At 36.2% G+C, this 14218-nt stretch overlaps 1 protein-coding gene across 1 annotated transcript; it reads left to right on the top strand.

The window, feature by feature from the left end:
* The first annotated feature begins 720 nt into the window (after window positions 1–720).
* LOC149544110 (uncharacterized) lies at window positions 721–9396 on the top strand. The gene is made up of 3 exons (XM_089798692.1): window positions 721–782; window positions 8403–8476; window positions 8568–9396. The coding sequence occupies exons 2-3, from the start codon at window positions 8429–8431 to the stop codon at window positions 8997–8999; spliced, it is 480 nt and encodes a 159-aa protein (XP_089654818.1). The 5' UTR covers window positions 721–782; window positions 8403–8428; the 3' UTR covers window positions 9000–9396.
* Window positions 9397–14218: the final 4822 nt, after the last annotated feature.

Below are 14218 nucleotides of genomic sequence, written 5' to 3'. Positions count from 1 at the left end.
AATTAATTATTAGCGAAAGTACGTACATTATTTATTCTCCTATAATCAATGAGGTATGTACTTTACCTAACATAGGCTAATTAATGGAGGCTGTGATTTATTCCACACATCATATGTTTGACCTTCACGAGATTTTAACATGACCTAAGATCAAATATTATTTTACATCAATTTTTTTCTTCATTGCAATTTTGTAAACCAAAACATTTCAATTCTCCATTCTTAATTGTCATAAATAAATAATTAATCTTATTTTAAAAAAAATTGAATCCCACAAAAATCATAATCCTTAAGCTTTTTCATCAATATCACAAACATTTTCTACATAATTTTTTTTATCTCTATAAATATTAAATTTCTATAAATAATAAAACATTTTAAAAATAATTTATACTTAACAACATATATTTATAATAATTGTTCGTAACAAAATAAAGAATTCATATTTCACATTTTACAAATACTTATCAACTATATATGCTTTAAGAGTATATCGTGAACACATAGATACATTTTTATTACTTACATATTAATATAATTGTCTTACATAAATCTTAAACATTTCTTTAAAAGACCCCTTAAAATATTGCCCCTCCAACCTGCTTTTATAAACCCATGTTTGACAACTGCTATTACTATTAATAGACAAGTTGTACATCTTCTAATGACAATTCCAGCCCTCGTCCTTTTATAAACTGCCCTTCTATGCAATCTTACACCAAAGTTAGACGGCGTAAGCAAGGTAGGTCGTGGGTTACAACCCTTACTACATCTTCTCAGAGGTATGTAATATTTTTCTTCACTCCAGGGAAATTTTTTCAGGCGTTCTTGTATTTGCAGGTTTGTGGCTTGCATTATCCTTCAGTTTGCATCCGTAATTTCATTTCAGTTTCCGTAAGAGTTCAGTATAGAACTTGATGCAAGCAAATACCTCGGATCTCTGAGATTTTGGTTCTTTCTTTGATGCAAGTTGATTGGGAGAATTTATAATTTGAAAAGCTCTTTATTGTTGTTGCATTCGATCTATATCCCTTTGTCAAATTCACCCAAGGACTGGACCTGACCTCAGCCTATGGCCATGCCATGCCATTTACAGTTTTGAACTTTGGGATCAGCTTTTTAAAGAATTAACAATGGGTACTTATTTTTCCATTATTTCGGGAATTTCTTTTTATGGGTGACCTTGTACCTAAGACTTAGCCTGGTCTTGTCTTTTCGGACATAAGCATCAATTAAATTATATGCCGTATTTCATTCAATTTCGTCGGTTTATCATATATGAGCAATTTGAATATGGCGCATTACATAAGAAAATCACTGGTGCTTTTACCATTAGAGTTCATCTCATTCCACAGTTCTTCTATCTTTTATCTGAGAAGTTTCTCATTTGGGGTGTCTGTCCGATTAAATTCAGCTGGGACTTGTCGTCAACCTTGTTATTCGCTATAGTCCTCACTCAGCATGTTCAATGTGGTATCTTACCCAATTCTATACTTCCTTTGTTTCCTGGGTTTTGAAAATGGGGTGTTTTGTAATGACATAAGTTATTACAAATCGGAGAATGTTTCATTGATTTATTGTGTTTCTCCCTAGATTTGATCACGAGGCTTTTCGGTATGAAATTTCCAACACTAATACCACTAGAGTTGATCTCATTCAACAATTCTTTATAGGTTTATATTTTATCTTCTAGAATTTGAACTTTGAATGTGAACTTATGGAATTAATGATTCTTTTACCATTCCAATTAATCTTTTTTTGGAATTTCTCTGTATGTTCAATTTATTCCCTTCGAATTTGAATAAAGGGCATTTCCTTACAAAATCACCAATGCTTTTACTATTCTTCGATTACTTTTGATAATTCCCTTAGGGTTTGAAAGACACATATCTATCAGTTATGTGCAAATCTAACAAATAAATGCGAGGATTAAAAACACTCACAAAGTCGAACAAGAAAACACAAGGATTTAATGTGGTTCACCCAATCTTGGGTTATGTCTACCAAACAGAGAGTCCAATCTTATTATCCAGTGAATCAACCTGATTGCAATCTACAATCCCCTTGCAACTTAATACCACTGCAAGAAGCTACTAAATTATCATATGAAAAATCCCTAGCCGTAAGCCATTTCAGCAATACTTTTGTCGATTACAGAATAAGGGTTAGAGTGCCAATAGAAAAAATAACTTCTGACGCCTTTTACAATAACAAAATCATATTTTGGCTTCATAGAGTGCTGCCTTTGGACCCCACCCTGTATTTGACAGGGAGCGCACCAGGGGCTCCGCCCCTCGCTGCCCTTGACCTCACAAGGGGTGTTTCCCCTTGACCCCATCTTGAGGGTGCTGCCCTCAAACCCCCAGAGAAAAATCTGGGGGGAAACTGTACAGATAAAAGTGGGGAAAAATAACCTCCGACTCTAATTAGGCTCCATATAACAATATATTCTTGGTATATTAATTGTTTTATTGTTTCATGGATTTTTGCAAATAGTTTAACAATAAAAAACAAGATGCATACAACCAATAAAACCTGTTAACACCAATGAGAAATGGGGGTTACCAAAATAAGGCATACCAGCATGAAACTAAAATGCCATGTCCCTACTAAACCACTGTCACTAAACCCTGCAAGAAGAAACAAAGGCTGGAAATCTTAAAAATCTGGGATGCAATCCTCTGTGGAAGAAACTGGAACGCACAGGTCTACTATATTCTTCCTAACATCATCGGAAGAGTCAACATTAACAGTAGTTTTGCCAGACATCACTAACCTATTTCAGCTGAAAAATAGCAGCAGAAGGACCAAAACCCACCACCAGTCGCTTCCACATCGTACTCCATTAAAAATTTAAATCATCAAGCACGATAAGGTTAACAACAGCTGGTATGACCTAGTACAAGAGCCACTACTGAACTGCCATATCAGAAACTCAAAACAGATAACTTTTACACAAAATCTTCTGCAATTGAAGCATGGGTGCACAGCAGCCCAGAATTCCCCCGCTTATTGATGACAATGACAGATTTAGTCAAATTCAGGGTAGAGATGTCAGGGATATTGAATGTATTCTGCAGATGTCTTTTCTGAAACAAGACCTAAATACATTTAATTTTATAGAGTCTTTCAGTGACATCTGAACACCTCCAAAGCCCCAAGACCCACAGACAGAAAAATGGTAAAACCCAAACAATTGACTGCAGAAAGTGATGCAAAAATAAAGCCAGGGTTGGAATAAAAAGGCTTGGTGCATTGACTAAGCCATGAGATCAAATGACTGGAAATCAATTTACACACTTGGAGAACTGCTTCTTTCGAACCTTTTTCAAGAAACACATACTTAACAACCATCAGTACAATATCTCTTTCCTTCAGTCAAACACAAATCTCGGACTGGAAGGGGAGAAAGTCCACTCTATCATTAGCCAATCTATTTTTAGCTGCATTGAGGGATCAATACCATTCAATATGTACATCTGTGGTGCGGTCAATGCAGTTACGTTTATGCCAATGATTTCATCATTCAGTCACCACTCTAGGCATTGCCTGCCCCCCCCGCCACTGCCTCCCCACTCCGTCCCAACCCCCGCCCCCAGTGTAGGTGGGGTGGGCCTTGGGAGCACTTCCTCTAACAAATGAGTGAGTAGTTACAGCAGGACCCCTCTGTCCACAAGCCAACTGTGAAAATCATTAATATTAAATGTATCTTTAAGGACCACTTTGTCATTTGTACTCTTCAACTCCCAATCCCGCTGTGTATCAATCTTTAGACCATGAATAATCAGTAACAAAACTCCTCTGACCCCTAAGTTCTTTTTCCCTTGATGCAGCTGACAACTTGATCCCATACAAAAATGTCAAAGCTTCTGCTTCATTATTTGACTTATGTTCAATAAGGAACACGGCTTCTTGATAGAACATCCATCTGCTTTTGTAAGGCAATCCCTGCATGTGTAATCTTGGATAACCCGGAACCTTACCATTGAAATTCATCTTTATATTCTCTAACTTTGGAGGTATCCAGTGAATTGTATCACAATCAATAATTTTTTTCAATTACTCCTTTAACAGGGGATCATATGTGTAATTTTTTGTCAATCATGCAAAATTAGATTTTTCCAGGGTTCTATAAGTGTATTCACCTAAATCTTCGTTTCAAGATTTTCTAATCAGATTCTATTTGTTTTGTTAATATGAAATGTGATTTTTAATTGCAACTGGGAAGTCTAATTTGGATCTTTTTAAAATTTTATTTAAATTTTTAATAAGAATTTATTTGTGCGCCAAAGATTTTCTGGATTAACTGTATAGAACCTTGTGAATGATGTTCCAAGGTAGCTAACATTCTCATCAGGGGAACAAAAAATGGTGGAGGTGTAATAGGCAACTGTTGAGCTCTAAGTATTTTTGAAAGGATAGAAACTTAATTGTAAGTTTGATACAAAGGCAGTGCAGCATCAAAATTTCCTGCTGTTTAGTAGGATATCTTGAACAAAGTCTTAAGCGATCCCATCAAAGGTTTTTTTGGAAGGATGATTTTCCTGATAGAAAATAGTTGAGATTTAAGGTAGGGCCTAAAGCCCTGAGAGAATTTTACTAGGCAGCCCAGGTCACCCTAATCTTGCACTAAATAGCTGAAATATGTTCATTATAGATTAAGAAAGTCTCTGTATTTTCTAATAAGTTAGATTGTCTTTTGGCTTCTTGAAAGCAACATTGGAAAATAATTTCATTAGACACTAGCATTAAAGTCCTCACCTCATTAAGCATCCCATTGTTATCTCAGAATCCTTGTCTCAAAAAGAATGTTGTTGTTAAGCTAATTAAGGATTACTTCTCCGAGTATGGCAATGAAGATCAGGAGGAAGTCATCCTTAACAATGAGGCTATTGATAAACCAATCTCAGATCCACAACAATATTAAGACCAAATGACCCCACCTTATTATCAGATTTTATAGGAGAATGCTAGAGGCACATACATCTATGATCCCTTCGTAGGCCTTGAGCTGCAGGAGCAATCCCAGGGCCATATTTTGATACACCATCATAGTTTAATTCAAATGTCTATCCCTGGAGGGGACTCATCTTGTTGAATCCCAATTGGGTTTAGGAATAACTATTAAAGACCCTATGGTATTGGCGCTCACCTAACTTATTTTTCTGATCGAGTAAATATCACAAAGAGGCACCAAATTCCACAAATAAATGTACAGAAAATCCCTTATATAAGGCAAGTGAGTATTACCTTTGTTATAACAAAGTGAACAGCCACACCCAGGCAAGTTAACTATATGTCCAACTACAAGGAAAGGGAAGGAGCAACTTGTAGCTGATAACCTGCTATTCCCTTACCTGTTCTAAACAAAAGAATAGGTATAGAAAATAAATAAAATTATAGAATCAGGGTCGTTATTATCGCATCATTCTGCGCCATTGTCCTTGCTCTCCCTGCTGGGAACCTTTGTCCAGGGTTCCTGGATGTTCAAAGAAATATTTTGCCAACACTACCTCCAGGTTGCCTACATATGTCCTTGTCATGTCATAGAATTTTGGTCAATTTGTAGCTTCTCACAAAGTACCTTCAGCATCTTCCTTTGAGTCAGAGCCTTTTATATAGTTGCTTTTTGAACTTTACATATGATACCCAATAATCTACATTGCTGGATTTGCGCGTCTGGCCCTCAGAGAAGGTCCGGGTCCGTACCAGGTCTGGATTTGTGAACCGGAAGTACCAGATTTGTGCAGGGTTGGTATCTGACCTTGTGGATTTGTTCGGATTGAGGTCAATTCCGGACCCTGTATGAATCCGTCACGAATCCACGCGGACTGGGAGAATACACATGAATCCACACATACCCAGGAGTGACACGTATCCACATGGATCCCTAGGGACTCGCAGGCCAAACTTTGAATAAGTACACATGAATCTGTGTGTGTGTGTGTGTGTATATACAATGATACATAGAATTGGACTCTCGTACCCGAATCCAAATCGGCAACCTAGTTAATCATTATCAGCAATCTCTAAAACACTCCTTTATAGCCAACTTTAATCTCTTTTTAAGCGGCTACTTTTCTCATTTGGCTTTTTCCATAGTTTTAATTATAATATCCATATTTCCTTCAATCTATGGGAAAAGGCAAATGAGGAAACTAGCTGCTTAAAAAGATTATTGTTGACTATAAAGGAGCATTTTAGAGATGGATGATAATGATTACCTAAGTTGCCGATTTGGATTCGGGTACGAGAATCCGATCGGTAATTTTTTTTCCCCATAATGATTTGTATGGATTTGTGTGTGCATATATATATATATATATATATTCGTGTGTACTTATTTTAAGTTTGGCCTGCGAGTCCCAGGGGATCCATGCAGATATGCGTTGCTCCTGGGTATGTGGATTCACGCCGTATTCTCCTAGGTCTGTGTGGATTCGTGTTGGATTCATACAAGGTCCAGATTTGACGCTTGTTGGTTTGTCCGGATTCGCAGATCAGGAATCCGGAGGAATCCATAGGGTCAAATCCCGACCCTGAGCAAATTGGGTATGTAATGATTCATGAATCCAGACCTGGTACGGACCAGGATCTGCTCTGTGGGCTGGATGTGCCAAATCCGGCAACGTAGATTATTGGGTATCATCTGTAAAGTTTATAAAGCAACTACATATTAAAAGCTCTGGCTCAAAGCAAGATGCTGAAGGCACTTTGTGAGAAGCTACAAATTGACCAAAATTCTGTGACATGACAGACATAGCCTTCATATTACATGCTTTCAAGCTGAAACTAAAAATGAATTCTCCTTTGAGTTTGCAGACTCCCAGAAAAATATACAGTAATCACTACACCATAACAAAGAAGCTGCCACTGATATGCTTTATCATAGCAAACACACTAATAATCTTACCCAAAACACCTCTTAACAAACCAGCACCATAATATGCTGTCATAAATGCATAAATATCATCAATACTGAAATGGTGAGAGAAGAAAACTTTCCAGAATCATCATTCGAATGCATACAGCAAGTACACTCAACATTCACAATAGGGATGACATATAGAACACCAACAGTCGCTCAGTATCTATACAGATACCACACAATCATCTTTTATGAATAGTAGACTCTGTATTAATTTATTCAATAGAATGCAAGAAAGTACTTTATCCATGCCAAGGAGAGTGGCACACTTTCTTGTAGTCTTGTGTAACCGACACTAAGACTTTTCTGCTCCACCAATGACATCTCATCACCTTGGCCACAAGATATCAAATTATTAACAACTCTTAATTTCCTCTGTCCATGTCAGGCCCTTTCCTATTTCGATTATCACCATACATGAAGGAGAACGATGAAGACATGCCTAGTGTGGCACACATCTAAAAGACGGTTAGAAAGAGTGATTGTATGTAGGCTGACGCTGAAGAATGAACAGTCGTGACTCTTCAAATACTTACAATATTGAGTATTTCATAGCCTGGAATGATCATTCCATGATAGCGGAGAATACACAACAGAAGTACCAGAATCAATACTGATGCAAATACAGGCACAATGATAGTTCAATCAAAACACAGAAGCAATTATTGCAGGTAGGCTGATATTTCCTGCAGCTACAAACATTAACACATTATAGCCTACCACATCTGCCCTGCTTGCCTGGAGAAACTTGCTAGCTATATTGTTGTGAAAGGAATTTGAACAATGCTCATGCTTTTACATGTTTGCTTAGTATCATTATAGGCAGATAAAAGTCTAAACTAATCACATGACGACTTCTTAGATATCAATATGGGATTGATTGTGGTATTAACTGGTAGTTATCGATGTCTAAATTTTCTGATAAAGCGAGAATCAGGTTTAGCATCCAGGGTTAATAAAGAGTCTTAAGAAACTGGAGTTATCTCAGAATGCCCATTAAAACTAGGCAGGGTTTACTAGAGAGTGAACATCATTTCATATGGATGCTTTCATCTAAATCTAGTGAAAAGTTCTAATTTTCTCTTTTCTTTGTTTTTTAAGTCTCTGTTTTTCAAATTTATTATTGGGATACTTAGTTAAAATCTATCTGGAAGTGTCTGAGCTAATCTGTTTGCAGATCAGTGAAAGTTAACGGGATGGGATATTTTTGCTGATGGAGTTTTTAACAAGTACATGATAGTTAGCATACATTGCATTTCAATAAAAATGAAATATACGTATCATGGAGAAATGTTTAGGGAAATAATAGAATTTGCTATTAAATCATTTTCTTTTTAAATTTGGGCAATCTAATACGTACTGTAGATTTTGCCAAAAAACCTTGGAGGAGATTTGCTATTGCAGTATCTTACTGAAGATGTGTATGGTCTTTGCAAAAATGTGCCTTATGTGCATTTTTTTGACGTATATGCAGTTCTTTATTTGTTTGGCTCATGGATTATGCACAATACTGAAATACATTGTCTCATTCTGAAGACTGCAAGCAAGGTCAGATCTTTCTGTTGCATACAGATCATTGGACCTGTGAATTTTTCAAATTAGTGGATCCTGAAGGAGACGAGATTTCTTGGAAATGCAGGACGAGGATGTTTCTAAATCAAAAATGCAAAAACGGAAGTCATCAGCCCAGACACCTCCTGTAGGCCAACTTCAGGCATACAATGAGGCATGGCAAGAAGATGCACCAAAGGTGCCAAAGTCATCACAAAAGAGTCAGAAGGCTGAGATTCCTTTAAAAAGATTTGAACCTTCAAGGTCTCCCCAAGATAGTGGCTTGCCTGAATCGTCACCACTGACTGTAAAACCAGGTAATGACTATCGTGCCTTAAGGCGGAAGTACTTGCTTCTGGAAGAAGAAGGGTTTGCTCTTAGGGAAGAGCTTGAACAAGTTGATGCTGACGTGAAAAAGCTAGAAGAGGAGAAATTTGCGCTCTTGGATGAACTTGTTGTTTTGGAGGGTCTAGTAGAGCCTCCAAGCACCGAGTCTCCAAGGCAAAAGATTTCAGGGTAATCCTGGTATTCGTCCTGTTTGCAAATTTTTCATGTTCTTGAATCTCGTGCCAGGCACATATAATTGTATAGAAGCATATCATATGTTAAAATCACTAAATACATTTGTTTAGTTTATGGTTAATACATTTCTTTGGAGGTCCTGTTGGAGTACTTGTTCCTCCTCTAGAAACAAGCTCCTCTAAATGCCAAGAAATTTTTTTGCACCTAATAGCATGCACCACATATTTGTATAAATAGCCTTTAAGTAGGGGTGAATGTTTTGACACTGAATCATCTACTGCTACTCTTCAGTTGAGCTCTATATTGTTTGTTGTTGGAAATTTATGTATAATTAATGTAACTCCGATATAATGCACTTAGCATAATAGATACTTCTCATTTCTTTGCTTTTTAAATTTCAGAGGTTTCAATGGAAAATCCAAATTTTATATTACATGGGAGGAATATATGATATTTTTGTCGAAATATGTGAGTTATAGATGGGTGACATTATAAACATATGTTAGGATTATAAAGATGGGTAAAAATTTTTAGAGCAAAGAATGAATTCTGAAATGGATAATTATTTATCCCCAAAGATGCTGGTATTGGACAGGCAGGCATTCAGCACAAAGAGATGGCATGTTGGATCTTCTACTGAAGGCATCCTGCAACACACTGTTAAACGACAGTTGTTTTCTTGAATATTTATACTGCCTCACAATCTCACAGTCAAGGCCTTCCTCGTTTGCTGAATTTGATATAGTTATAAAATTAAGGCGCTGTCTTTTTTTGTTTCGAAGTGATCAGTGAAAGCCAAAAATGGCTTTGCCTTTTGCCTTTCTTTAACAGGCAAGAGAGATTGTTGGGCTGGTCTTATCACTGTAAATAATTGTTTTTTCATTAGTCACCATTGGCAGTCTTCTCCTTGTTTTTCTTTCATGTAATCATATTACTTAAAACAAATGAACAAGGCTTATTTGGACACCATTTATCACTAAGAAGAAACAGAGGTCTATTTGGATCAATTGCCAGTGGAGACTATGAGAGGCCTTCTTCGTGTATCCCCAATCACCAAGCTGCTCGAAGCGGGAACTCTAAAACTGCTAGCTACAGGTACTGTTGGGATGTGTGGGATAATAAGCTCATAAGTATAAAAAAATGGTAATATGTAAATTAAATGTTTAAGAATGATTACAATTATCAGAGGCATCAAAAGCCTTTGTTGTAGAAGTCATAGAGACGTTGAAGAATCATTAGGGTATTTGTAGCTTTCCCACAATCAATGGTATTTTAAAATTTTCGATGAAAAGTACATTAAGTCCGTTGAGAGAACTTTCTTTTTTCATTTTAGGCTGTTTCCAGCTTAATTCTGTTATTGTGTATTCCTAATTCAATAGGATTAAATAGTTTTCATAAGATTGGCTTTTATTTGCAAAGAGATGGAATGGCATAACTAAAATTATATAGATATATATGATTTTGCTACGGGTTAGCACTTTATATTATATATTTTTGAAAACGTGAAATTTATTTGTTTATTACATTTTTTATTTTGTCCTTTTTCTATTATGAGATTATGTTTAAATTTGAATTTAAAAAAAAGTTAAGTTCAATAATTAACATCCACTCCTTGATCACCTATACTACCCCAAACATCCCCAAACATCGGACTTCATTTTCCAACTAAAATGAAATATTACTGCAGAAATTGCATTGTACATCTAGAATAACCCTAAGAAGACATGATCCTAGGGAAATACTTGGCATGTTCCTCCTCTACTAGGCCCATCTCAAGGAAAAACTTCTTAAAATATCAAACAAAAACATTCATTATTTATACCTTTAAAAAGCTTTTATTATTTCTATTTAAAGAAGACTTTTTATTAAATTGTTAAGATTATAATGTTTTCAAAAATAAACTTGAAAATGTAATATAGTCTATTGATTATATACTTACCTCAAACAAATCAAAGTTAAATTAGTTAGTAACTAGCATTTGCACCATAGGAGGTGCAAGGGAATAACCAATAGGTAATTTTGTACATGTTTTTCCTTAACTACCTATATGTTTAATTGTGTAAAATTGAACATATTATCTAGGCAATGTTTACTATGTGCATCATTTGCCTCAATCAAAGAGCTTTCTTGGCTCTTGTAGTCATGGCATGAAAAATAGAGTTGACCAATAGATAAGTTACTTTGCTAGGTCAAAGTACGAATCTATGTCACCTGTCAAATGAACTTTAACAATTTGATCAGATTGAATTTAGCCAGATTTGTTTCGGCTAGATTGATTTCAGCCGAATCAATGTGGTGTTGAATAGGCGCCATGAGGCATGTACACTCCCATGGTGTTCTGGCCGAAATGGTTTGGCCAAAACGGATCCAGCCAGATTGGTTTTGGTTGGAACACCAAAAAATATATAAGCTGCAAAAGTTGCAATTTGCAACTCATTTGAATGAAACATTTTGTTGGGATTGTAGAGCGTGAGGGTGCTACAGGAGTACTTTGGTCGGATCAGGTACATCATCATTTTTTCCCAATATTTTAGTATGTTTTAAGTTTTATTTTATGTTTTCTTAGTTAAAAATTTGGTTTATAATGATTTTTTTGTAATGTTCTACTGTTTTCAACAGTTAAAATAATTTTATTTTTATACATTAATTGTAGTGCCTCTCTCATTTGATTTCTGTAAGTCATCTTGATGGATGCTACTTTGATGATCTTGCTTCTTATGTGATCATGGTTAGGATCCTTGAGTGGTCTATACCCTTGGGTTGATTTGATTATATTGTTGCTTTATTTGGTTGTTTATGCTTATATTTGATTGTTGAGCTTATGGTTGAGGATTATCAATGTATATTTTTAGGTTTATTGTGATGTGATTTTGCTACAAATATGTACATTGTTCTTGTAGTAATCTTTTACTATTGTGCAAATGAACAATTTAAATAAATTATTCTAATGAAATTAATTCAATGCTTTAATTATGCGATTTCATATAATTGTTGCTTCAACTATTATATAATGTGCATCTACACTTGATTGTGCTTGTTTATTGTGCAAGACTTGTATCCCTGGCAGTGACACATGGAGTTAGTGGCCAGACCTTTTATGTTGAGCCAATATCATCCCAGTATGGGCAATGTATCTTTTATTTTTATTTTAATCATATGGTAATTGGTAAATCCAAATTCATAATGCATTGTGATTAGATCTGTGAGCGTGTCTATGCATTTAGGAATTCATAGTGGTCTGGAAGTTATCTAATTATTGTGATTTAATGTCTTAAGGGAATTTTATATTGATTTAATTTATTTTAATTACTGACAGCTTTGACATAGTTGAATTCCATTTAATTGGAATTGTTCGATTTTGTTTGGGTTGAGAATGGGTTTAATTTAGTAAGCTAGTTATTTTCCTAATTTTATATTGCACTTTTAAAGTGAATATATATCCCCAAAAGTGAGTTCTTGCTCACTTCTCACTTTTGAAACTTGATTTTGGAGAGCAAAATCCCAAATCCTCTTAAGGAGGATTTACTGTTTTGCTCATTGTGGGAGTTGCAAGCATGAGATAGATGCGAAGTTGATCTCGTTGGATTTGGCTTAGGGAGACCTTGATTTGCTGAGACTTTCGACAACTTTGGTGGAGCGAGTCTTTTATCATGAGCATTCTTGTATTTGCCCTTTTGGCTGCCAGGTAGGGCTCTTTCGTTTTTACATTTTGGCTCTATTTTATAGTTTGTTTTGGATAGTAGTTTGCTAGGAGGCAAAGAACTAGTGTTACCCCCCATTCTTGTATGCTGGCTCTACCCGATTGGGTGGGTACAAGCATTTGATTGCCTCTTGACTTGGGGTTTTGGGTTTTTAGACTGTTATGATGGCCATTTTTGCACACAGACTCTGAACCCAATTTTATTTGATATTTGGGGTTTTTATACCTGATTGTAAAAAGGGTTTTAATTTCATTGAATTTTGGTCATTTTTGACTTTGCCTCAATTTGCGTGTTGCCCAATTTTCTTGGATGTTCCTTGGCACTAATGCTGGTCATGGATTCAGATTATTTGTGGGGTTTGAATTTGACCATAGAGGTGTTGTGTTTGCATTGAGATTTGTGCGGAATCTATACTCTCAGATATAGGCTAGTTGAGTGAGATTGTTATTCTTGTTTGTTTTGTGGCATTTCTCATATCCAACCCTTGCATTGGTATTATGTGATTATTTCACGAAGTTGGTTGTGCCCACACAGGAGCACATGCATGTGCATATGACGGGTTCTTGCGAGACCCAAACTCCCGGATATAGGCTAGTTGAGGGATTGTTCATTTGGGGGTTGGGTTGGGAATTTGCATTTCCTTTGGGCACTCATCGTGTGATGAGCATGGGTATGTAGGGTAGACATGTGGAGTAGCTTCTCTCATATACCTGGTATGTATTTCGACAAGGTAGCGTGAAGAAGTTCTAACAAGTGATAACTAAATGAATTAATGGTAAAATAAATTTAATAAAAGATAAGATTATGGAACACCTAGCCTCTCGAGGGAATTGATCGAAGGTGTGTGTCTAGCCTCATGAGGGAGTTGATTGAAGGCATGGTATCTGGCCTCACGAGGGAGTTGATCGAAGATACATTTCGAGTCTGGCCTCTTGAGGGAGTTGATCGAAGGCTTGAGGTACTTGCACTACCTAGTGACAAGTAATGACACTCCACTAGAGTCCCTACATAGTTATCCATAGTGGATTTGACCAGTGAGCTAATGTATTGAATTGTCTTCATGATCATATAGATGTTTGTATCTTGTTCTTGATTGGTGTGTGTGTTAGCCATGGGTGATTGTCTTTTTTGATTGCGGTCGGGTCATTATCTCTATGAGCACAACGGATGTGGACCTATGGGTACCACGTGGTTAGGAGGCGTAGCTACCTATACCACTACTGGGGACCAATGTATAGAGATGGTCTACTTCTAGTTTGAGGTCAGTGCTAAATATTCACTTGGTGGATCAATGTATCCAGAGTATGTTCTCTTGTGATTTATGGTTTATCTAGGATGCATTGATATCATGTTTAGATGATGTTAGTTTATTACTTGTATCATATTGCTAGATGATGTCTCTTACCATTACCTTGGATTAGTGATGCTATTGGTAGATTAGCATGTTGGATATACTTGTTCTTATGATGTTATTTGATGGTTATTGGTAATATGATCTCATGAAACAACTCCAACT

Source organism: Cupressus sempervirens, chromosome 8, assembly GCF_028749045.1.
Source record: "Cupressus sempervirens isolate cs-2001-9-10 chromosome 8, ASM2874904v1, whole genome shotgun sequence".
NCBI classification, from domain to species: Eukaryota; Viridiplantae; Streptophyta; class Pinopsida; order Cupressales; family Cupressaceae; genus Cupressus; species Cupressus sempervirens.
This window is presented reverse-complemented; position numbering and strand designations above follow the sequence as displayed.